The sequence below is a fragment of the Drosophila virilis genome, chromosome 4 (assembly GCF_030788295.1).
Source record: "Drosophila virilis strain 15010-1051.87 chromosome 4, Dvir_AGI_RSII-ME, whole genome shotgun sequence".
Lineage (NCBI taxonomy): Eukaryota > Metazoa > Arthropoda > Insecta > Diptera > Drosophilidae > Drosophila > Drosophila virilis.
Window position 1 is genome coordinate 19295667 of NC_091546.1, and position 24764 is coordinate 19320430.

The 24764-nt window shown below is 38.7% G+C and overlaps 5 protein-coding genes across 6 annotated transcripts in view; 3 read left to right on the plus strand and 2 right to left on the minus strand.

The window, feature by feature from the left end:
- Positions 1-337: 337 nt before the first annotated feature.
- Positions 338-1320, plus strand: LOC6628177 (metallo-beta-lactamase domain-containing protein 1). The gene has a single exon (XM_002051411.4). It carries the CDS (start codon positions 424-426, stop codon positions 1063-1065), a length of 642 nt encoding a protein of 213 aa, XP_002051447.1. The 5' UTR covers positions 338-423; the 3' UTR covers positions 1066-1320.
- On the plus strand, positions 1207-4189 carry TTLL3B (Tubulin tyrosine ligase-like 3B). Its single transcript, XM_015172531.3, has 3 exons — positions 1207-2858; positions 3196-4010; positions 4076-4189. The coding sequence occupies exons 1-3, from the start codon at positions 1604-1606 to the stop codon at positions 4178-4180; spliced, it is 2175 nt and encodes a 724-aa protein (XP_015028017.1). The 5' UTR covers positions 1207-1603; the 3' UTR covers positions 4181-4189.
- The window catches only part of meng (serine/threonine-protein kinase meng-po), a 31842-nt gene continuing 11158 nt past the window's right edge, over positions 4081-24764 (plus strand). Inside the window, exon 1 of one of the 2 annotated variants that reach the window (XM_015172532.3) lies at positions 4081-4189. In XM_015172532.3, coding sequence (XP_015028018.1) covers positions 4177-4189 — 13 coding nt within the window. In that variant the 5' untranslated portion in view covers positions 4081-4176. Of the gene's footprint in view, positions 4190-14583; positions 15203-24764 lie in introns of those variants that run through there. The other variant, XM_002051407.4, reaches the window with a different exon arrangement.
- On the minus strand, positions 4615-10833 carry TTLL3A (Tubulin tyrosine ligase-like 3A). The gene is made up of 3 exons (XM_002051409.4): positions 9351-10833; positions 6938-7450; positions 4615-6715 (listed from the first exon to the last, which is right to left on the minus strand). Exons 1-3 carry the CDS (start codon positions 10732-10734, stop codon positions 5550-5552), a joined length of 3063 nt encoding a protein of 1020 aa, XP_002051445.1. The 5' UTR covers positions 10735-10833; the 3' UTR covers positions 4615-5549.
- LOC6628173 (uncharacterized) lies at positions 18119-19040 on the minus strand. Its single transcript, XM_002051408.4, has 2 exons — positions 18650-19040; positions 18119-18584 (listed from the first exon to the last, which is right to left on the minus strand). The coding sequence occupies exons 1-2, from the start codon at positions 18949-18951 to the stop codon at positions 18176-18178; spliced, it is 711 nt and encodes a 236-aa protein (XP_002051444.1). The 5' UTR covers positions 18952-19040; the 3' UTR covers positions 18119-18175.

Below are 24764 nucleotides of genomic sequence, written 5' to 3' on the forward strand. Positions count from 1 at the left end.
CCCTGTTAATGCACAACAGCTGTTATGTGCCAAAATGAGTAAATAGTGTTAATTGGTGTGAGCAGAATAATTAAAAGGCAAAAAGTTCAAATGAACGTAACGCAAGCGTGCAAATGAAATGAAACCAAAATTCGCAATGTTCCTTGGCGCAGCTCAGCAAGCAGTGAGATGCTTCACATTAACTATAAATATAATGTTAACTCACTGTTAAGTCTTCAACCTGAACATTTTAAAGTATTATCTGCAAATACGGTGCAAAAAGGAACAACTATTAGCAAGGAACTTGTTCACAGGTTCAGTTCATTCATGAGCAATTTTTTTTTTTTTTTTTCTGTACAACTTTCTTCACGGCTACCCCTAATGCTTGAAATCAAAACAAAAAACAACTCGATTGGCAACATTTAATGAAAGTTAATTGAAATAATGTCGCAAAATCAGGTGATTGTGCTACAGGCAGGCTACTCGCACAACGATGCAAATGAGCCGAATGCAATGCGCGCCAACTGCAGCTGCACGCTGATACGCTGTCGCGATGGCAGCAACATAATTGTGGATACGCTAACCGCCTGGGATGGCGACCAATTGAAATCGTTGCTAGCTGCGCAGGGCTTGCAGCCGGCCGATATAAATGTGGTCGTGTGCACACATGGACACTCGGATCACATTGGCTGCAATTATCTGTTCCAGGAGGCGCGTCTGCATATTGTCGGCTCGTGTGCATCCAATCGTGATCTATACTTTGAGCATGCCGGCGCACTGGATGCGCATGGCGAGGTGCTGGTCGAGCAGACGCCTGGACACACGCTGAGCTGTGTCTCGGTCGTCGTGCACAATACACAGTTGAACGGCACGGTGGGCATTTGTGGGGATCTGTTCGAGCGGCGCGCGGACATAGACGATGCACAGATTTGGCAGGCAGCAGGCAGCGAGGACGAAAAGCGACAGGCTCAAGAGCGGCATCGTCTGGCCGAATTGTGCGAGCACATTGTGCCCGGACACGGGCAAATGTTTGCCCTTAACGCCGAATTGCGTAGAAAACTGAGAAGTTGTGTAGAAACAATGTAGCACATGGCAGCTGCTGAACGGTTCCAGGGGATTGGGTTTAGCAAGCTGTGATATTAACATTATAGAACGACTGATTTTTTTTTTTTTTTTTTTTTTTTTGTATTTTATAGGCGCTTGTATGTTTAATTCAAATTTCGTCTTGCACTCGTTTCGTTACAAGTTTTTTTTGGTCTCAAATTTTAACCGTTTAAGCGAAGCTATGTTTCATAAATCAATAAAGATATTGCCTATTTAAATGCGATACTGTTAGAAAAAGGTTTGGCTACTGCTTCAAAATTTCTCGTCAATTGCAGCAATAAGAGTTTGCTGCATAAAAACCGTAAAAAATTAAAACTATCAAATCTGAAACATAGCACCAGACGCCTACAGCTCGAGATAGGAAGAACAATTAACGAAGCAAGCCCATCCTATTGGCAGCCGGTTTCAGTTTCCCATTCGCATTTAAAATAACAAAAATCAATCCAAAATAAAACAACAACAACAGCAGGAACAACAGAAACAACAACAACAACAAGACAACAACAACAACAGCAACATCATGAGTCAGGCGTCCTCGAGTGCATTCAATACACACCGCAATCGGTATTATAATCCAGTCTCCAGGATACAATCGTTGATACAAAATCTGGATGCGGAATTGATAACCCTATGCAAACAATGTTCCCTGCCAAAGAATATCGCCAGCAATAGTCAAAATGGTCTCATATCACAGCAATCGGGCAGCCAGCATCATCAGACGAGCGTTAATAATTTATTATTGGCCCAGGCGCGCTCCACAACCCAATCGACGGCAACGGCCGGCTTGGCGCCGGATGCGCATAGGCGTCAATTGCGTAATACATATCGAACGCGTGTAATCGATGCGTATCGCAATCGTCGCATATTTACCGTTTATGGCAACTATCATACGGTTAGGCGAGCGCTTGTCCGCCGCGGCTGGCTAGAGAAATTGCCGGCTAGTCGGCATGCCAAGCTGCAGGCCATGTCCGAGGATTCACTGCTGGAGCATGCAAGACGTGGCAATGATTACGAAGCAGTTGTCATATCCAAAATGATCAACAATTTTCCATCGTTCTTCATTTGGCAGAGTAAGGCACAAAGGGACCTATTCCCAGAGGTGAAGCCATATCGTAATCGTGTGAGACGCAGTCAATTGCTTGACTTCTCCACCAAGGTGGGTCTGGTCGGTTGCGCCGAACAGGAGCGCTGGTTTCGTGAGGACGGCGTGTGCGGCATGAGCTATCCACGTTTCTATCGATTGGGCGCCAATAGCATGGAGGAGCGTGCGGCGTTCATTGAGGATTTCCATCAGACACAGGCGCGCTCTTTGCTACGCTACCTTAAGGAGCACCGTCCAGCCGACATGATCGACCCTGAACATGGTGCCGTGCTGAGCATTACGATTGACTTTGCCCTGAATAAGGTGAAGAACATGATCAGACAGAAGGAGCATTATTCTCTAGATGATGCGCGCATTAAATTGCCAACGCCCACTGAAATGATCGAGAACCAATCGTTCATGGTTCAGTCGACCAAGGTGCTCCACGCGCATGCCAAGTTCAAGGTCAACGAGAAGGTGATGGCGGAGTATGCGCGCCTCGCCGCACAATATCTCGATCAGATCGAGTCGCTCCGTCAGGATTATTGCTGGGATGGCTGTCGCAATTTGTGGATACTGAAGCCAGGCTATCAATCGCGTGGCATTGGGATCGTTATACGTAGCTCTCTAGATGAGATTCTGCAATGGACATCTAACAATCAGAACCGCAAATACATTGTTCAAAAGTATATTGGTGAGTTCAATGGGATTTGCCATTTAACTAAGAAGGACACAAATGCATTTTTAATAGAATAACTCCTTTGCTTTTGATCGCAGAGCTTTTAATGCTCTCTGATCATAATACTTTTCTCTTTAAAATGAATATAACTATTTTATTTACCATAAATAATTTAAATATTTTTAAAAATTTGTTAAGTAATATTTTCATGTTGCAAACAAATTCAAAGTATTGCAATTATAATTTTTATATATTTTTCTAAATAGCTTTTGGCATTTCTCAGAAATGTACCTTATTTACGTCAACTAAATTTGTTTTAATTTTTTTTTAATTACTTTTCTTTTATTTTCAGAACGTCCATATCTCATTTATCGCACCAAGTTCGATATTCGGCAATATATGCTGCTTACAATAAGCGATTCGCAGGTGACAATTTGGACATATCGCGATTGTTATTTGCGCTTTAGCTCCCAGGAGTTCACGATGGATGATCTGCGCGAATCGATACACTTAACCAACAATTCGGTGCAGAAGCGCTACAAGAATAAAGTAAATCGTGATTCGCGTTTGCCGAAAAATAATATGTGGTCATTGGATCAATTTAAATGCCATTTACGTCATGTGGGCGCACCGGAAGGGACATGGTCCAAAGTATATAATGGGATCAAACAGAATCTGGTGGCTGTTGTTTTGGCCAGCCTGGATGAGACGGAGTTGGTGCCAAATGCATTCGAATTATATGGCTGCGATTTTATGTTGGATGAGCATTATAATCCCATACTGATTGAGATCAATTCGACGCCAGATCTATCGGCCTCCACAGAGATAACAGCAAGAATATGCCCATTGGCGCTAAAGGACTGCATACGTGTCGTATTGGATGTGCCCAGGAATCCCTTGGCCGCAACAGGTCTGTTCGAGCGAGCTTTTCAAGTTAATTACAATGTCAACAAGGAGGTCGACGGCACCAGACCTCTAGAGCTGAACGGTACACAAATGAAACTATTCGATTCGATGCCAAAGCTACGGAATACTCCACGGACTCGCCTGCTGCGCAAAATACTGAACAATGTCAGGACAACGACCAGTCGTAAATTTGGCAAGGATAAAGTTAAAGCTTCATCAACACTGCCGACCAAGGTGATTGTGGGCAAACTGGCAATGAAGGTGAGACTCTATAATCCAACTATTTAATTTATATATATATATATATTAATTGGTTTAACCCCTAGAAACTGTCCAAAGGAAACTCGAGGGTTATTCACGTGGGCAACAAAACAACATTGAATTCAAAAGCGCGCGAGAATCTAGCATTACAATATACGGCACCTAAATGACAACATCTGGTAAGCAATTGCTTATGCAATATTATTTTTATTTAGGTTTAACTACTAATATGCCCTTATACTTCAATAGCATCAGGCAATTTGTACATAGCTCCAAGCTTTGCAACCATCTAAACTGCTAACAATCGACTAATTAACAAACTTGATATCCAATTCAATAATCAACAGCTTTTCCAAGCTATCGATCCGTTAAAGTCGCAAGCAAATTAGTAAATTAGTAAATTTTCAACAAAAATCTCAAACAATGAGTAATGAGTAAACGATTTATTTCAGAAAAAAAATCATAAACATATCCATGTTTTGTCGAATGCTATAGAATAAAGGTATATAAAACACTTAACAAAACTCCAATCATCGCTTTTTACCCGAACCACGCATTAAAAAAAAAAAAAACAGCTCCAAATTTAAATAATTTATTTTTTCATTTCATTTTGTTTATTTCCCCGCTCTTTAAATTTACAATTGAATTTTTTTTATCGCAAGCACGAAATTACTTAAAACATTCATTTTATTTTTTAAGAAAATGGTGAAGAGAATTCTAAAAAATGCTTTGGTTTAAAATAATATTATTTATCTAACACAAATTAGGTAGAGGCAAACTTTGGGTAGGGATACAAATTTTTATACGTAAATATGTAAGCCTGGTTCATGGATGTGAACAACCAGAAACTAAATTTAAGCAGTTGATTCGAATCGTGAACCGAACCACTGACTATTTTTGTTAAATGAAAATGAAAAAAAAAATTCCAGTCGTTCCTAAAAAATCCCAATATATGCTGCCAGTTGGAAAATTGTTAGGTTAATTTGACTTCAGCTGCTAAATCGAAAATTGTTCATGACTTATGAAGCCCTTTTAATATTTGAAGGAATTTACAATCTTTAAGGTACCCTGCTTGAGAAATTTTTTGTTTTTAAAAAATTTAGAAATGCATTTTTAGTAGACTTGATAAATTTATTTAGTTCCCAATTTCTGGATATTTTTTAGTTGGAAAAACGAAATGTATTCGTACTTCAGCTTCGGGAATTCAAAAATATTTGTCTAATTTGGAAGTAAATTTTTGGGCGGATTTGAAATCCAAGAGATTTCTTAAATTCGAAAATTATTTTGTTTGAAGTTCTTATATGTTTAGAATAGTTTTGGTCGTTGCATCGAAATGAAATATTTGAAAAATTTAAAATTCGATTTTTAAAATAGTTGAAATTAAATTTAAAGATACGCGATCTTAAACAAAGAGATTGTATTAATGCGAATATTCCGTTTGAATATTTGAAATTCTCTCTGTAACGTATAAACTTTTCCTCCATATGGCGGAGGGTGGTTTAGTGGGTGCTGTGGCTGCAGTGGGTGGTTGTGGGTGGTTCAACAAGTGGGAGGCGGCACTGTCAGCAATGTGTTAACGGTCAATTTATTGCTGCTGCTGGCCAGTTGTGCGGTGCGTGGACTAATTGGTGGCGTCTGCGAGAGCTGCAGCTCGCTGGAGGCCTGCTTCATGGCGGACACAATGGGCTCGCCACGATGCAGCGCCTGCACCGAGATGCTAATGGGCAGCCGGGGTCCATACGATCTGCGCCCAAAGGTGCGTCCAATGGCATGCAAGCTGGCCGAGCTCTCGATTTCGGATTTGGTGCGCGCAAAACGTTGTGAGCATTTGATGCCTTCTAACAGTGTGCCACGGGATCTGGAGCAGCTGTTGGCTGTCGAATTGCTGCTGCTGCTGTTGTTGTTGCTGCTGTTGTTGTTGTTGCTGTTATTGGTTATGCTGCGCAGGCTGCGCCACTTGCGCTCGCTGTTAGCTGGCGCTGTGGCCGGCGCACTGGGCGTCTCCTGTTTCTCGAGCAGATTATCTGAAGCATTGCCGGCATAATTTTTGATAAGTATTTTGAACTTTTTCTCTGTGCCCTCCGCATGTTGCTGGACAAAGCGTGGACCGCAGCTGCGCTGCCGCTTGGGTGGCAGCGCATTTGTGGCAGCTGCCTCTGGAGCGCCTGTGGTGTTGCGTTTGTGTGTAACGCTCAACAGTTGGGTTATGGAGCGACCCGCCTGCTTCAGCAAGTACGGACAAGGTGTTGTTGCTGCTGCGGCTGCTCCTGCTGCTGCTCCTCCTGCTGCAGGCACCGACGTGGGCTTGAGCGTAGGCACAGCTGTTGCTGGCTGTGTATTGCTGCTTATGCTGCTGCGACTGCTGCTCAATGGCTCCACCATATATTTCTCCATATATTCGGTGGCATTGAAGGTGGGCATGGCACGATGTATGCGCGATATATTGGCTGGCGGTGGCACAATTGCGGCACGTTGTCGGAATACACTGCTCGTGGCCAGGCTGCGCTCCTTGCGCTGGTGATGCTGCTGTTGCTGCTGCTGATAGTAGTAATGGCCATGGCCATGGTTGAGCTTGTGCAGCAGCTGTTTGCCCTTCACAAACAGATTGAGGCCCATGTAGGCGGGCGTGGGCGGCACCACCTGACGATAGGCCAGCTCAAAGTTGCCCATATCCGATTTGGGATCCAAGCGGCGATCAATTACGACTAGAACAAATTTTTAGTTAATATTAGTAGTCTTGTCGAGACGATCTAGTCCTGTTTATTCGTCAATCTTTGGCGTAATAGATCCTCCACTATCTGATCAATCTATTAGAACTAACCTATCATATAGGACCTAGGGCAGTAATCGTGGAACTTTGAGCATATAAAACGCATCTAAGATTCATTTTTTAATCTACGACAAGTCGAAGATGCTTTTGTACTCACCCTTGACCACATCCTCCAGGCATTTGGGACACATGCGCGCCGTTACGCTTGTCGTGGCGCCCAGATCTGGACTTGAATTAATTTCGATTAGCCACGGATAGAAGTTCTCGCATATCATGAAATCGGCGCCAAACAGCTCAAAGGTATTGGGCCGTCGATCCATATTCTCCTGAGATGCCAGCATGGTGCCCACTATGGCCTTGCGCATGCCCGGATATATGCGCTCCAGCCACATGTTCGATTTGCCAATTTGCCGCAGATAGGCCTGAAACGAATAGCAATCCCACATATTCTCGCTGGGCAGCCTCTTGTCCCGCTTGCCATTCGTATACTTCTTCTGTATCGCATAGTTTGTCAGATGCACCGATTCGTGATGGTTGCTCAGGCTGTACTCCTGCGAGCTGAAGCGCAAATAGCTCTCACGATAGAACCAGACCACCAGAGGCTGTGTGTTGGTTATGAGAAACCATTGGCGTATATCGAACTTGGTTTGGAAGACTATTAAGGGTCGTTCTTGAAGAGAGAGTTTTGAGATGAAAAATTAAGCTTAGGCGGACAGGTTTGTGTGGAGAATTATGGCAAGTATATAAATATTATTTGGGTTATTTTACGAACTGGGAAAGTGTAGCGTGTAGGTATTTTTTTTTACCATTGGAGCATCAATTAATATTTATATATTTCTATATAGTTTGAACATTACTTATATTTAATTGAAAGATTCTAAACAAATTCTTGCTGATTTTTAGTGCCTTGGATCAAACTTTCTTTTATTTCCTGGAATTAGGTCTAGAGTTGAGTCGTTAATCTCCAGTCGCTTGATTCTATGCCCTTGCCCCCGACTCTGTAGTCTTTAGACTATAAGTTCTTCTTAAGCTCCATTTACTAATCGCTTGTTTAACTCTTTACTTTCAACTCTCGAGTCGCAATTCTTCAGTCCTTTCCACTTAGTTATACTCTGGGTTTTTATCTCAATTCTCTGGCGCCTTATCTTTGGTTTCTAATATGTGCTCTTGACTATTTTGTGTCTTAGTCTCCAGTTTTAAGTCCCCACCCTTTGTTCTCTGCTTTCCTTGCTTGTAGATTTCCAAATTCTGAGAGTAGATTTCGATTTCTTCTCACCTTTATTGCACTCTGTCTACTCGAAACTCTCCTTTCAACTTTCTGGGTTCCATTTTATGGCCTGTTGCAGCTATAAACCTGTTGCATGAACTACTTATTTTATTGACAACAAAAACCCATAAAACAAATTCGAAATTCTATTCACAATCAACAACAGCCACAACTACGAGTAGCTGCGCTTTTTAGACGAGTTTGTATGCATTTTAGATTAACATTTGCATACATATATGCATATTTTTTTGTATAGGTATCTCTGTACAATTGTGTGGGGCATGTGCGTGCCATGCAGTCACGGTTAGAAGGAAACTTGGTGGGTTTACGCCCAACTGACAAGGCATCAAAAGCAACAAAAACAACAACAACAAGAACAGTCACAACAATGTCAGCGCCCTGATTTTTGACCCACTTTTGCTGTGTTTGTTTATATCGTTCTATTTCAGAGCTGGAATATATTTAGTAGCGTACGTATTTTTGGCGAATTTTAAATAAATCAACATTTATTAAAGTTGTGGCAATAAATAGAGTATCACAGAAACAGTATAGATTTGGAGAAATTTCAGCGATTTGAAAATAGGTTAACCATCGCATTAACTCTTTCATTAGAGTTTAAAATCTGTTAAAATAAGACTGCTTTATACTGAAGACACGCTGCCATGTACATAGCTCTTGACTAGTTTAGAAACCGCATTCCCAGGTTATCTGGGAAAGGGTTACCCATTGGAAGGCATACTCTTTTCTTCTATAGTCTATCTAGAGAATTTAAGTTATTTTGCATGGGTATCTCGAGGCCAAGCACACTTCAAGCTGTTTACAGGGTATTTCCTAGCTGGCATACCCATTTTAATTCATGGTTATGCAATGATAGTTTATTTTAAGTGGGTCAAGACCTAAATCAGTTAGTCTTTTATAGGGAACATTTACAGGGTAACTTCTTTATGTCTATCCGTGGTATCGTCAGGTCAAGCATTCTATATTCAGAATTTTATTCAGAGTATTTTATGGTCGAGCGTTAAATTTCTAATACTTCAAACTGTGTACAGGGTAGCTACTAGTTGACTATGCTCATTTCTATACTACTTAAATGTTTTATATTGAAATTTCAACTTTGAATTATTTGCTAATCTAAAGGGAACAGGCTTACAGGGTATCACCTAGTCGACTTTGAGCAGTTTATTTACTTCCCTTGCTTTATAAGCTTATCTGACTCAAAATACATCCCGTACAGGGTATCTTAGTGGGCAAATATTTGTAAAACAAAGTCTGAGATTCCTCTCTTGTTTTCCTTCTTACATACCTATGTATTTTTGAACCACATAGCGACTCTTGGAGGCAATCGATGGATTCACCACGCCCAAGATTTTCTTGAGGTTATCCATTAGTAATATGCCACGCCCACGACATTTATTTGCCGGCTTGACAATCCACAAATTCTGATAGCCATCCAGGCTGTACTGTGGCCAATGCACCTTCATTTTCTCCACCAGCGTAACACAGCTCTTGACCATGTGGTCGAGCGTACGTTGGCCATCGTGCTGGATGCGTCCATCCTCGTTGACCAGCTGCTGGTGCTGGTAGAGGAACGCATCCCAGTCGTGCTCCCACACTTTGGGCGGATCCTCGTAGTCAATGTCATTGTGCTGACAGCTATCGATGTAATCGACCAGACGCTTGTAGGCAAAGTCTATCGAGGAATAGGGTATCTTGCCGTTGGGCGAGAATACTGAATCGGCGCCATGTTTATGATACCTGCAGAGCATGGCCCGCAGATAGGCCACGCAGGCGGTTAGCTTGAAATTGTCCACGAATTCACCCAACTCCTCGGGACTCCAGACATTGTAGCAGCGCGGAAAATACATCTCGGCCATGCCCTCCTCGAAGAACCAATGAAAATCGCGAAGTTGACTGCACAGACCCTCCTTGGAGGTGAATGGCGCACGATGGAATTTATTAATGGTCATGCCGGGATTCTTGGCCTGATCAATATAATCGCACTTCTCCTTACGATTGGTCCACAGAAAATCAACGGGCATGTGCTCCAAGAATCTGGACATTATATTCCGCTCACACTTGAGCACATACTGACGCCTTGTTTCGCCCGCCTTGCGTTTGGGCAGCCGCTGTGTCAGATCCTCATAGGTCATCTGGCCCAGTGGCACAACCTTGCGATGCATGTCCAGCTTTTCCACCCAACCCCGTGCGAGCAGAGCATTACGCACCGAATTGAAGCAGCCGCGTATGGTAAAGATTTTGTTCTGTTTGGCCGCCTCCTGGGCCTTGCGCCTCAGTTCGTTCATGCGCTCCGTGGAGATCCAGGCGCGACGTGCCACATAATTGTTGGGTGCGCCCTGCTGCCGGCTGGCACAGTTCTCCTTGTTGCACTCCTTGTTGTTCTCCTTGTTGTTCTCCTTGCTGTTCTCCTTGCTGTTCTCCTTGTCGCTCTGCTTGTTGTTATTATTGTCCGGTTTCTGGGCCGGCACCCGCGCTGGCGTTAGCTGTATGCTGGGCACTGTTAATGCGGCTGTTGTGGGCGTCGCTGTGGGCGTGTCTGATGTCCTTGCCCCATTGCACGATGTGGCACTCGAGCATTTGTGCTGCTTTAGTGCGCCGTTGTGCTGCTCCTTGCTGCCATGTGGCTCACTGCTCGGACGCGTCTGCTTTTGGAGCAACAACTCGTGCATAGCGTACCCGCTGAGCTATGCCCCACGACTAATTCGTGGCCAGATGCGTTTGGCTAAGGAAATGCAAATTCAAATGCGATTTGCCACTCCGAACGCAGCGCGAATCGCTGTCTGACTAACTGACAAATTGCCTGACTGGGCCACTGGGTGATTTGGGGCCAGAGATGGGCGCGATTCGTGCTTACTTTCTTGTTTGCACGAAACAAGCACGCGTGCTCGGGCCTCGAAATTTATTTTCGTGCGTGCTGGCGTCACATCACAAAAATACGAAAAGTAAAGTAATGAAAAGGCACGAACTTTCGTTAAAATTAATCTAAGAAAATGAAACCAAAAAAAAGTCTAGCTGTCGGTAAGATTATTTCTTATTTAACAAGTTCTGCATTTTTCGTGCTCGTGCTTGGCCCGCGCTCAACTCTAAATGGGGTGTCTGTGTGTGTGTCTGTTAATTTTGACTACGGGTGGGCCTCATATGGGGGCTGCCTGGCAACCATTTGAGCCAGTTGAGTTCATAACTTCAGTTTCGGCTCAAACGACTCTATTAATAGCAACAAAGCCAGCCAAAACTCTTAGGTAGGTGCTCTCCCATCCGGAGCGGGAGCGGAAGCGAAGACGAACGCTTTGAAGGAGCTCGAAACGCGTCATAGCCATAAGTGTTTCTCGTTGAGAGTTAACATTGGATTAGGTCGACTTGAGTGAACGTTTGTTGGCCTATCTCCGGACAGACTAGATTTGTGTGTTGTGCGACCTTAGTGACCTTGGGTCATCAGTGGGGCTTATAGAAGGAATTCTCAAGAATCGGTATGAATTTAAGTTAGAAGATGATAAAATAACATAAGTGCTTAGTGGGCCTACAAAAATTATTCATGATAGGAAATAATAAAGGATAAAATATAACTTAAAATTAAAACAGACAGTCTAAGAGAACAGCGAATGATTAGCTGAGCTTAGCCACAAACAAAAAACTATCCTAGTAGACGCATTTCAATAGCTTAAGAAAAATGTAGGATACCTTATATGATATACTTAGTAGCACCATGCGAAAACAGGGTATGATAAAAACGAAATCAATGTAAATTGATCAAAAGCATCAGACAGGCTTAAGTTAATTTTTATGGCACGAAATCCAATTTGATTATATACACACAGATTTAAGACAATTATAAATATATAATTTGAAGATTTATGATAGCGCCCAAGAAAGGCAGCTTTGATTCGCTTCAAATTACAGAGAGTACATGGATAAAACTCTTTACGGAATTTTTCTTACGAATTTTCTGTTGCCTTTTCTCAGAGGAACTATTAATGTTGATTTAATATAAAGCAAAAATAGGGGATTTTAAATGCTAGCTTAAAAAAGCAGAGTCTATCGTCGTATTATTGAAAAGATGAAGAAAAGAATTGCATATGATTAGTTGGGGTTTTTTATTTTTCAATTTTTTATAGTGCTTTGGGCTTAAATAAATAACGTGCACTGAGGGAAGATAATATAATAATTTTCGAAATTGGCTACCTTTGCAGATATTAAAATTATTCGGCTAGGCTCCAAGGAAAAATAGTGAAGCTCAGTCGTGTTCTGACATTAAATGCAACTTGCTTGTGCTCACATCAGTTGTTGTTGTTGTTGTTGTATTGTTGTTGTTGTTGTCTTGTTTTGACTTCATGTTGTGGGTGTTGTTTGGAATCGGCGTTTGTCGTCACAGGTGCTGTGCTGCCAGGCCAGGCCAGGCCAGGCCTTGGTGACGTGCGCGGCTCATATGAATATGAATGCTCGTTCGAGCGAGAGAATTCGAGCTGGCTTGTGGATGGGTGTGCGGGTATCGTCTATTTGCGCAATTTGTACAATTGCGGCCTTTTCAATTATTTGTAAAATAATCAAGTTAACTGTCACCGCAAAGGGTTATCAGGGATTGAGGCGGGGGTGGGCAGGCTTTACGTCAGGCAATTCAATGCTTCCCATGGCTTTGTCTATTTTTCTTTTTATATTATTTTTAATGTGGGGTATTTGGTTCAAGGACGTCTCAGCCGCAAAACTTAATTTGCGGCAAGTTTATGCACAGGTTGCGACCTGCTATGACAGGTGGCAACTGTGGTATTGGGTGGTTAGCTGCTGGGTTGTTGGGTGGTGCCAACCAAACCACACGGCAACACCTCACATACGTCAAGCCGGCAGCGGCGGCGGCGGAACTATGCCGCTTGTCGTGTCCTTGCGTGTTGTTCAAGTTTTGCGAATCTTTGGCTCAGACTATTTTGTTTATAGATTACCTGGTATTTAACGTATAGAGCGAGATACCTTTGCTGCTTCCTTGTTGTAGTAGTTGCAAGTGGAATGGTAATTAATTTCGCTTCAATCGCTGAGGTAAATAAAATCTGCAAGAGTGCTTTTGTCGGGAGTGCCCGACTAGGCGATACCCTGAATCATTGAACATATTTTAAATACTTACATAAAAACTCACACACACACATACTCAAACACAAGTCGCACAGTTTAGACTCCGACTGTGCTTCTTCTTGCCTCAGGACAACTCTATAGGAAATGTGATTTTTAATATCTTGGGTGTTAATGGCACGATCTTCTGTTCTGCCTTTAAAAGTACGAGTTTTCCAATTGGAAGATAATGAGTCCTTACCATAAATGTGAATGCTCTACAAGAGCCGATTCTAAGATGCCTCTTTCTGCCCGTTACATTCGTTTGCCCAAAAACATCAGACCCTTTTTATACTCATTTCCAATGGGTTTGGCGTATAAATAGTTTTGCGGCAGCTTTATCGCTCTGGGGTAATGTGAGGCAAAGCGCTCTATAAACTTTCGCCCAGTTAAGGCGGAGTTGTTTAAAAGTTGCCTATTGGGGTCAGGGGTGTTTACGATTAAGCGGGGAGGAAGACTGTAGAAGGAGCGATGAAAGTGATATGAACTGTGCTATAGGACAATAAATAAAAGTTAAAAACTTTTAATTGCAAGAATTTTATTCGAAATAAAGTAAAAGCTTACGAACGTTTAAAATTGGGTCATTTCTTTGTAATCATGTAATCCGTTTATGGGATTAACAAGTTATTGAAATTATTGTATTAAAAATTTCGCATTGGTAACAATATATTTAATAGTTTCGTTGGTGGTTTTGCTTATTTTTTGGATTCAATGAAATTAGAATATTATGTTAAGCTAAAGAATAAAACCAACTTTAGTAACTTTTTCGAGGGAAACTTTCCGAGTAATTAGTTGGCTTCCGAGCTGCACTCCACAACTCCTAGTTAACTCAACATTATTGAATCATATCAAGGTAAATAAATATATACCCCTTTCTTATATTTAAAAGGTTTTTTCGTTAGTTTCGAGAGTTTTAGTCCGAAATCATAGAAAAATTGTGATCTTTAGCTATTTTTAGCTAACTTCTTATAATTTCAATATTTTTTAAAATTTCTATTTTCCTTTTTTTAATAAACATGGTTTAATTTCTTTATGAATGGGTCCCAAAAACCTGTCTAAGCTCAAAACCGCTCCTGTTTGAAATGTAAAACTTACGCACAATGCATTGAACCCAAAGCGCAATACTTTGCGTTAATCGAAAGCTTTTAGCTGAGCAGCAAACGCATGGAAGCTTTTCGCCACATGCAAAAGTTCTGCGAAATCATAACAGAGAGACAGAGAGAGAGAGACAGAGACAGAAATGAAGTCCACTTGCCCATGATGCTCGGTCAAGCCGAACGAAAATGGACGAGTGCCGAATATCCATGCACGAGCGTCTCGCGCCGCGAACCGAGCACCGAGCGCGAGAGCCGAGCGCCGCATTTGCCGAGTGGCGACGATGCAACAAATATAAAATTCGAAACGCTTGGAAAATGTGAAAACATTCATAACGGAAAACTCCTGACGTTCGGACGTGTTGCGTCGTGCTTTCCATCTCTGTCCACGTCTTTCGCTGCTTGTGTTTTGTGTATTATTTCTGTGAGCACGCGTCTTGTTCTTTTCGCGCTCACCTCGCTTCTTACTACACTTATCTTAAAAAAACCAAAAAAAAAAAAAAAAAACAGAGTAATTTGTGAAAAAAAAAACAACAAAATTCTCATTCATCTAATATTTGCGTTAATTTGCCGCGTCTTGATTTTTGCATTGTGCACAACCTTGAAGATTTGCGCGCTGGAAACAAACAAATTGTCAATTTTACAAGTGCAATAAAATTCAAGTATTTTTACAATCGCCATTTGCAATGTGACTTTTTAAGTGTGCGTGACCCGCCCGCCAATTGTACTTTGTTGTGTTGCCAAAAAAAGTCAAAATAATAATAATAAAAACAAAACAATAATTCTTGCAAAAATCTCGAATTGATCAAAGCGCTGCTGCCCCAAATAATAATAAAAAAAATTTGAAAGGAAAACAAATAAAAAATCTGCAAAGTGGGTTTTCAACTTGAATTTGGATTATTGCGAGGGAAGAGCAGCTGCTGCCAATACCACGAAATGGGCACCATTGGTGAGTACCTCTATTCAAAATTACAACAATTTATCCCTAAAATTAAAGCAAAAAATTTATTTATGTTTATAAAAGAAGTATGTTACAATTTTTTGCTAAATTTAGATATTTTTTATTCGAATTGAGAAAAAGCGCAAAATGAAGCTAAAATTATATGAAACTCTACAATAGTAACTTTTGCTAGATTTGAGGATCAGGGACCAGCTAAAAGATTATAAAACTACTTTAAAGTGGACTGCGCTGACAGGAGAGAAATATTATATTAATTTGTTTTATACTTAAATTAAAATATTGTATATGAGGTCTAGTTTTGGGGGTCCCAGACCAGAGTACTTATGCTACGAACATAACCAGGATTTCTAATAGAATTGGAATTAAATCTTAGAATTAACTATCAGATTTTTATTTATTTTTGTATTCAATTGAATCAATGGGACTTCAAAATTGAATACTTTAAAAATGTTATAAACGATTTTATCTTTGGAAATTTATGAAATCATTTCGGCATTGAAATTTGGACAGCATAAATTTTATTTCTTAGAATTCAGTTGCAATTTCTATAATTAATTATGGTATAGCTTAATGTGAAAAGCCTTGGTTAATTATTAATTATTGTTCTATTTTATAGTAATTTAAAGATGCCACAAAAAGTGAGCTGAAAAGTAATCTGTTTAATCTGTTTTTGTTGCTTGAACACAAAACTTAATAACATTATATAAGTAAACCCCATTGAAGCAGTCAAACAATGTGCCGGCGAAAAAGAAAGGAGCAGAGATTTTATTCTACTTTTTTTTTTTTTTGTTCAATTATGACATGTGGGCGTTGTCCAACAATGGGCGTTGCCATATCCTGTTTGTGTGTCTGTGTTTGTGTTTGCTTTTCAATTATCCTAGCTAAAAATAAACCAAGCACGCACAACAACAGACCCAGCCGCAAAACACAGCAATAAATTGGCGCTTTTCAACACTCGCGCGACAAAATGCCAAACGACGTCATTATGATAAACATGGTCTAGGTTCCGGCCGCTAATTCTATCAAAATTCTGTTTATCCAAATAAAAAAAAAAAACCAATGAAAAGTGAAAAAAAAACCTGAACGACCTAAGTCATAATCGAATGACGCACGCAAATGCGACGGCTCTGATTTGTATGCTATAGTTAAAAATAAACCCTATAGACACTATATACATACATAAGTGTGTGTGTGTGTGTGTGTGTGTGTATTTGTCCAACGTGTTATCCTTGAACAGGCAGTGTCCTTTCGGTGGCGCACCTCTCACCGCACCTCAGCCGGCCATCTTTTGAGATACAAATGCGCTTTGATTGCCAGCCAGTCGTCGGAGGAGGAGGAGGAGGAGGAGGGGCAGCAGACAGTGGCAACCACTTGGCTGAATGGGTTCGTTGTGCCATGGGGACACAAGTGTATGTCAGGCGGGAACGGGAATGGGGTCGGTTTTAGAAGCGGGGATTTTCATCTGAATGTTGCTACTTTGTATGCCATTTGTTGTGCGTGTGTGCCTCTGCCGCTGTGTGTGGGTGTGTTCTGTGTATGCTTGCCTCTATGTATTAGACACGCTTGATATGCTGCTCAATGCTGTTTGCCTGTTTGCCAGCCCGGCACGGGCATCTAAGCGAATTTCTCGTTTGCGTCACCCAAAAGTTCAGAGTTGAATGTGACCATCGATTCTACAAAAGCCATTGTCTTAACCAACACTGTGCATTGCGTTTTTGCAACAAATTACGTTAAGTGTTAAGTAATGGCAGAAAATAATTTGATTTCTGCTTTAAAACAATCTTGTCTTTAGTATGCTTACAAAAATTGTTGGTAAAGTTAAGCTAAATCGTAGTTTAGCTGAAGGAAATATGGCATGCAGTTACCTTTATAAGTATATTCTTGTAAAAGAGATGTTGCCAGTATTTGTAAAAAATGTGGCAGTGTTGTACAACGCCTAGGCTTGTTATTCCAATGCTTTTCCAACATTTGTCGCAGCAATGTCTTATTTGAAAATAAGGGGCAATGTTTAGTTTTATAATGGTTTTTCATCATAATGTTTTACTACACTTTGACTACAGTGCTAAAAAGCCTTTTTAGTGTTGTAAAACACGTAAGATTATGCAAAAATAGATGTTATGGCAAAATTTGTTGGACAATTTTAATTATATATCCTAGTTATTTATATTTATATTTCACACTTATAAGTATTTTGTCCATTTGATATAGCGTGGCCCCGATATATACCCTTAGTTTACTAACATAAAAAATTAACATTTTATTCATTTAAATATGTCAGTTCAGTATGCAGACCATATTTTCTTTGATAACGTGTCTTATTCGAGGAGTTTGTGTTAGTACCCAAATCATGTAGCTCAGTGTAATTATGTGTAGCTGCTTGGATTTACGTATTTGCACTTGACATTTGCGTAAAGTTCATCGGTAAATTGTTGTCATTCGCAGCAACGAAATTATAAACCACAAAATTTATATATATATATATACGCACATCTCTGTAAGAGGAAGCCAAAAATTGACAAACCAGTGAAAGATCGCTGAAGGTCGCTGCTTAATAAACAGATTCCATTGACTCAAATATTAAGTACAACAATAATACATAGACAATTACGGGAGAACATTACGAGCACTTAATAACAATAAATATGATGGCAGACAATGGCCACGGTTTCTGGATTAAATTCAGCTAATGGCCAAGTTAATGACTGCGTTAAGCCGTAAGCAAATATTTATAAGGACAATGAGAATGACGTTGAATATAATTTCTTTTCATTACCCTCGAGTGTATGTGGGCATAATAATTTTATCATGAACTGTGTAACGCATAGAAGCAGACAACCCCATAATGTATACATATGCTAGCTCAGCATCAATAGCCATGTCTGACTTCTCTTTAAACTCGTTCAATGAAACCATTTCAAACTTTATTTCAAAAGTCACTGGCAGCTTGTTTTAGTGTTATTTTTAAACTCTGCTAACATATTTTAGATTATCGATCTTGTCATGCATACACTCTACCTTCACAATGGGACAGGTGGGTTTCGGCTGGAGGCATTTGCAGTATACGAAAGATTTCATTAGAAATTCGTGAAAATCCTCATTGTTGCTGTCCGCCTTGAGCAGCTCGCGATAGTCCTCGACGCTCTCCAAACTAATTGGATCCAATTGATGCATGTAGCATTTCATTTTGAGCACTGCCGAATAGAAATAATTAAAGATATCGATGACCATTAGCTTGTGGCATTTGATGCTCCGATGATGTTTGTCGCCCATTATGAATGGCGTCTCCAGGCTGTGATCCAGTTGATTGTAGGCCTCATAGAATTTCTTACACTCCACATTGATATCTAAAATGGCGTGTTTCATGCTATTGCTATTACATGGAATTATTTAGAATAGTATGTTATTCTATAAAGGTATCATATTTGAAGACTTTACTTGGAGCAGCGCATCACTTCCAGTTTCTCCTCGTATTCATTGATGATCGCCTCCTCGGCGGAGAGTGTATACACCTCGGGATAACGACAGCCTGGCGCCGAGCTGATCAGTATCAGATAACGTTGGGTTAACAGCCACAATCGTTCGATAATTATTTTCTGTGTCTCGAGTTCGCATAAATAGAACTGATAATAATCACGATAACGTTTCTCCATATCCACCAATAGACCCAAGATTTCTGCCTCCTTTTCGTAATGATCTTTCAGCTGGGGCGTCAAATGGGCTTCCTCGTCCTTAGACATGATTTATTTTGTGCTGTTTGCTGTTGTGTGTACAACTTTTATACAAAATGAATTTTTTTACTGAAACGGAACACAAAATGCCGAGCATATCAGACTAAGTTTAGTCTGTTAATTTTTGTAGCTAAACATTTAATTAATGTCCAAACGTAAATGTTCGCTATCAATTAAAATCAAGCCCATCAATATGCATTCGACTTTGATGTTAAACTAATTTGTGGCCGTCAATAAATTAAGTTAATGAAAAAGGAAGACAAGTATAAGAAATTTGAATTTAATGCTTTGTGGATTTAGTTAAATAAATATATGTGTTCTCCTTTGGGAAATAAATGGGAATTATTTGAGTCTAGACGAGCAGCAGATACCCTTTAGAAAAGTCTTTCTTTTGGATGACAATTGTTTTTTATATTATATATATTGTGTATGCTTAAAAGTTTAATATGTTTAAATTTAAACAAAATATAATATAATATATAAAATATTTAATATAATTGGAGCTCCTATAGTAGAATAAACTGTTGATGTAAATTGATAATATATATCTCCATATATAAAACTGTTTTTCTGACTGACTGATCGACTGACTGACTGATTGATTGACTGACTGACTGACTGACTGACTAACATACTGACAGACTGACTGACTGATTGACTGACTGAATGCTTAACTGACTGACTTACGAGTTATTTTTTAGACTGTGCTTGTTTTACGGTTATTCTTTATATCAATATGATACCCCTTTAAGTATATTTTTTGTGTAGGGTATGCGTAATAAAAAAGTCAAGCGATGCGCAGCATGCAATTCACATAAATCGATTTAAAATAGATTTGTCTAAAACAATTAATATATCACTAATACGTCACGTTGTACAGCTACATGTGATTGCCGTATCATATATGTATATATATATATATAGAAATCTGTGAATTTGTTAGCGAACCAAAAGTCAGTCGAGCAGTGAATATATCTTCTGATTGATTTCGATTAGATACAACATTTTGTGGCTTGCGAAACCAAAAGCGTAATTTGAAATTAGCCAATTTCAGTTGGCCGCCCAAAATGGCCACTTTGGCTGCGGCCACCCAGTTTGCACGTTTGGAATTCAATAAATTTATGCATATATCTATATATATTTCTGAAATGCGTAAAAAGTATTGGGCAATGGGCATAGAGACTGGCAGACAGACAAAGAGTGAGATAGATAAGGGGGAGGCAAGAAAGAGAGGTGCGCATTTATGAAGTGCGAAGCCAATTGCCGCTTGCAAAATTTCAATAGTAGACACTGTATATAAATAGCTATAAACATATGGCAGCATTTAGCTAACCTCCTGCAGCCCTCCACTCCCCTCAAACCACTTTTGAGCAAACAAAAAACTAGCATTGCTCATTTTTTCGAATATTTCAAAATATTTCTTAATATTACACAAATAAACAAATGGAATTGTTGTTTACCAGGCTTTGAATGCGTGCGTTAATTAATAAATTATAAATATGGTTAAAAGCAAAAATCAAAGCAAATGCGAATTAATTTTATGCTCTATAATTTTTAATTGCATTTTAATATTTTTAATAATTAGCGACAGGTTTCTTTAAATTTATTAAATTGATTTATGTAATTAGGTTTTTAGGACTTCTTAAATGTCATTCATATGATTTAGTTTTAATTTTATAAAAAGGTAATAAATGACAAATTTGGTTTTACTTTTCCGTCTGTAAACGTAAAGAGCCAAAAGTGAGAGTCGTAAAAAACATAATTAAAGTCTATGAATTACAAAGGATTTGAAATCTGGAAGAACATTATGGAATCCTTTGTTCTACTTCACATTTGAATTAAAATATATTTTATCAAATATTTTATTTAAAATGGTGAATATTTAAAATATATTTCAGCGCTTGTTTGTTTGTTTGTTTCTTCTGGCATGAACTAATTTATATAATAATATTTAATTATAATTTATGCACATGCTCGAGTGCGCTTAACAATTTGTCTATCCTCTATCTAAACTTCTTGGCAACTTTTGCAACTCTTGCTGCTTTAACTTTTGTGAGCTTTCGCTCGGAGCTCTGGCAGTTCTCTATAAAGCTTTACTTAAAAATTAAATTCTCGTTAATTGCAAGCAGCTTTGCGTAGTCTTTATGACCCCACTTTGAGAAAGAGCAAGCAAAAAGAAAGGCAAAGTGAAATGTTGAATAATGAAAATGAAATGGCAAAGCGACGCACATTTTGCACACATTTCAATTTGATTTTGTTTATAAATTTTAATTGGCTTTGCTTTGGGTAACACGCGGCGTATGCGCGATGTCTTCGAAGCACTAAAGCAGTTTCTACTCTATGTATATTTGCGTGTGCCCAAGCTGTTTTTTATCATCAGCGCCAGCTAATGGGCCTCTCTGACTGCCCGACTGTCCAACCGTCCGACCGTCCGCCTGTCTGTCCGCCCATCTGTCATTCAGTTCGTGTAAGTTGCCTTTTGATTGCGCGCCTTTCAGCGCGTCTTTTATGCAATTAATTCACAGAGTTTTCTTGCCGCCCGAGTTATGGATGCGGTCTTTCAGCCATTGAGTGCAACGAACCAATTCAGTTGCTTAATTGTTCGCCTTTATCAGTAGTTCTCTTCTCTCTGGGCCGGGCTAAAAGCCCTTAATTGACGTCTTGATTTATGCAGAAACTTGACGTCGTTTGCAATTGGCGTGGACTGAAATTGTAAAGCGATTGTTGTTTGCATATATATTTAATGTGAATATGATTTCTGCTCGACTTGATTTACATTTTTTTTTCTGCACAATTAACGAGAATTGTATTTGCATGTTTTTCCTTGCAAAATGGACAATTTTACAACTAAAAGGCTTCGCGATTTTTCCATTTACTTAGTGCCCAGCCGCATTGTATTCCAAGAATATCGTTAAATTGCGACGATTGTTAATTGTAATTCAAAAATAAATAATAAATGAAAATCATAAATAAATACCAATAATCTTTGAATTTTAAAGAACTATGATTATTGAACTCTGGAGGAAAGTTTTGTGATTCTTTGCTCTATTTCATAATTGTTTAAAACAATGCAATTAAATTGTGCAAATATATTTATAGCGCTTGTCTTTTCTTTAGCTTCGAAATAGAGTTCGACATTTTTTGGAAGGAGAGGGTTCAGGGTATGCCCTAGTAGGGAGCTCCCGACTAGAACCTCTTACTTGTTTTTGTTGACTTTTTGAAAGCCATATAGCTTATTAAACGTACAATCGCTCACAACTGGCAGCCCACTCTCCAGCTACTGTTTCTTCCTTTCCTTTATTTTTCTGCTTCTTGAACGCAAATGTCAAGCAAAATGTTTAGCTCTGCCGTAAAAACTTGATTTATGCTAATTTGTTTTTTAATGCGCCAGGTTAAAATAATGGATACGAGCAAACAAGCCGCACATATATTTATTTGATTTTGTTTCTATTTTGTTTTTTAATTTTTTTTTTTTTAATGCGCTGCCATAAAAATAATGCCCGTCCAGTGCAGTCCCCCAGAGCGCCGAGTGCTTTGCAGACGTTGCGCATACGCCGCGTGGAACCGAAAAAAAAAAACACCCAACTTAAACTAAATAATATTGCAGCACAGCGAAAAGAAAAACAATAACAAATGTTAATATTGTTTATATGCACACACATTGTATGCATTTTCAAGTGAAAATCATTTTGACGAATGTTAGCAGCAGTTTTTCTTTGTACCATATCTTTTTGTTGGTGTTTCCTTTTCGATATATTGTTTTATTTTGTCTTTTGGATTTTTTCGCTTTCTACTCGTTGAGCCGTGGCACAAGGTCGCCGTCGCCTGTCGGCGCGAGAAATATTATGGCTAACCAAAAGATAAAATATATAAGCACGGCGAACAGCATTAACAACAACAAGAACAACAACAAGAACGATTCGTTTTGGCCAACTGTGTTGTCTGGCAGCCGGTTGTCTGTCGTTTTGTGCGTTGTGACGCGCTTTTTGCCATTGACACGCAATAAAAATATGTACTTAAGAATTGTAAAAATTAAGCAAGTTTAATGTGCACATTATATCTTTATTAATTTACATATATCTTTTTTTTGGCTTATATACATATAACATTATTTTTGTTGGGCCTATTTATTAATTGTTTGAGTGGAGACGAGCCAAAAGCTGACGATCTGACAAATCAGGGACAAATCGACTGTCACAACTAGTATTTAGCTCATCTATTACATGTGTCTAAATGTTGACATTGCTCAGGGTCGCTTAGCATATATATTATATTATTTAAATGTAATTTATGCATTTTAATATTTGCTTAATTACTCGTATTTAATAATTCAAATGTCTAAGCAATTCATTTCTTTTGGCGATAAGCACAAGCTAAGCTGCCGCTAGTAATAAATTTATTGTGTTTATATATTTTTGCCAAGTATTATTTGACATATTTAGTCTATTGTTTATATAAAATATATCTAGTCTCTAATTTATTGCTGTTTTGAAAAATAAACTTAAGTTTAGGTAAATTTCAAGCAGCTTAAAATTTCGTTAATACTCATAAGAAATCTAGTCTATGCCAATTCATTTGTTTTTAGTACTAGAAATTGCTTTTATTTTTTACAAGAAATAAGAAAGTTTTTTTTAACAATTTCGAATATTTTGCATACACAAAAATTAAATTAAAAAAAAAAGAAATTATTATAGAGTTGATAAAACTTAAAATAATATTAAACTACGTATATCAATAAATTAAATTAAAATAAATAAACGATGAAAAAATGTCAAATATTTATATTTTAAATAATGTTAACAAATATTAAAAAAAAAATAGATCTCCCTTCATTTGCAGTGATATACTGCTGATATACTATATATAAGTAATCGAATATATTTTTTGTGTTTTTTTTTTTTTAACATTTGCCTTGCGCTTAATGTTAATTATATTTTTATATTTTACATGATAAAATATGTACCACTTCAATGTGTACTAAGTATATTGAAGTATCTTTGCATAGTACAATATTTGAAGTCTGTTAAATTTGACTTCTGGAAACTTTATATTATAAGGTAAATAACATCATTTTAGACTTCTATTTGCTTTTAACAATAAAACATTGTAGGTTGTATTTAGCTGTCTGAAATTTGTATTTCGCAATCCATATATTATTTAATTACTTATTATTGTAGTTTGTATTATGTTTATATATTTTGGTTTCCGATCTAGCTTGGAGATGAAACTAACTTACTTCTCATTCAAGAGAACTTTTTATTTTCTATATATAATATTAACAATGTAAAAACCCCAGGCGTAATTGATATAAGGGTACTTCATTTTGTTATTCACGTTGATAACTGAGTTTTCCATATCATATCTTAGCCTTTCTCACCGATTTCAATGCCTCTTTAATGTTATTTTTGGTCTTCCACGAAAGTAAAAATTGCGTAGGCGTCGCCTTGTCGTTGGCGCTGCTCTGCTCTTAACCGTCTCCCGTACTCCTGGCCCACCCCAGAGCATTTATTTAATTTTCTTTTTTTTTTTTATATACTATATATATATATGCATAGTATTTAATAAATTATTAATTTTCGCTCGTCAGCCAGAGCCGCACACATGACATGGCGAAGCAACAAAAGATAAAGATAGAAAACATCTTATATAAAGTCAGATCGGCGGGGGTTGTGTTTGCGATTAACAGACTTTGACTATAGCCTATATCTATGGTGGTTGCCCGCACAATTTCGATTGAAAATTATTGGTCTAATTTATGTACCTGGGCCAGACCAACGCATGGCATTAAACCAAATTCGCCCGAAATCCAAAAATATATTTTT

Excerpts from the sequence above, each read along its gene's own strand:
- LOC6628177 (XM_002051411.4), top strand. The coding sequence starts at position 424 with ATGTCGCAAAATCAGGTGATTGTGCTACAGGCAGGCTACTCGCACAAC.
- TTLL3B (XM_015172531.3), top strand. The coding sequence starts at position 1,604 with ATGAGTCAGGCGTCCTCGAGTGCATTCAATACACACCGCAATCGGTAT. Across the intron at positions 2,859-3,195 it reads CATTGTTCAAAAGTATATTG|AACGTCCATATCTCATTTAT; the intron begins GTGAGTTCAATG and ends TTTTATTTTCAG. Across the intron at positions 4,011-4,075 it reads TGGGCAAACTGGCAATGAAG|AAACTGTCCAAAGGAAACTC; the intron begins GTGAGACTCTAT and ends TTTAACCCCTAG.
- TTLL3A (XM_002051409.4), bottom strand. The coding sequence starts at position 10,734 with ATGCACGAGTTGTTGCTCCAAAAGCAGACGCGTCCGAGCAGTGAGCCA. Across the intron at positions 7,451-9,350 it reads TGTGGTTCAAAAATACATAG|AACGACCCTTAATAGTCTTC; the intron begins GTATGTAAGAAG and ends TCTCTCTTCAAG. Across the intron at positions 6,716-6,937 it reads CCTGGAGGATGTGGTCAAGG|TCGTAATTGATCGCCGCTTG; the intron begins GTGAGTACAAAA and ends AATTTGTTCTAG.
- LOC6628173 (XM_002051408.4), bottom strand. The coding sequence starts at position 18,951 with ATGTCTAAGGACGAGGAAGCCCATTTGACGCCCCAGCTGAAAGATCAT. Across the intron at positions 18,585-18,649 it reads GAAGTGATGCGCTGCTCCAA|CAATAGCATGAAACACGCCA; the intron begins GTAAAGTCTTCA and ends TCCATGTAATAG.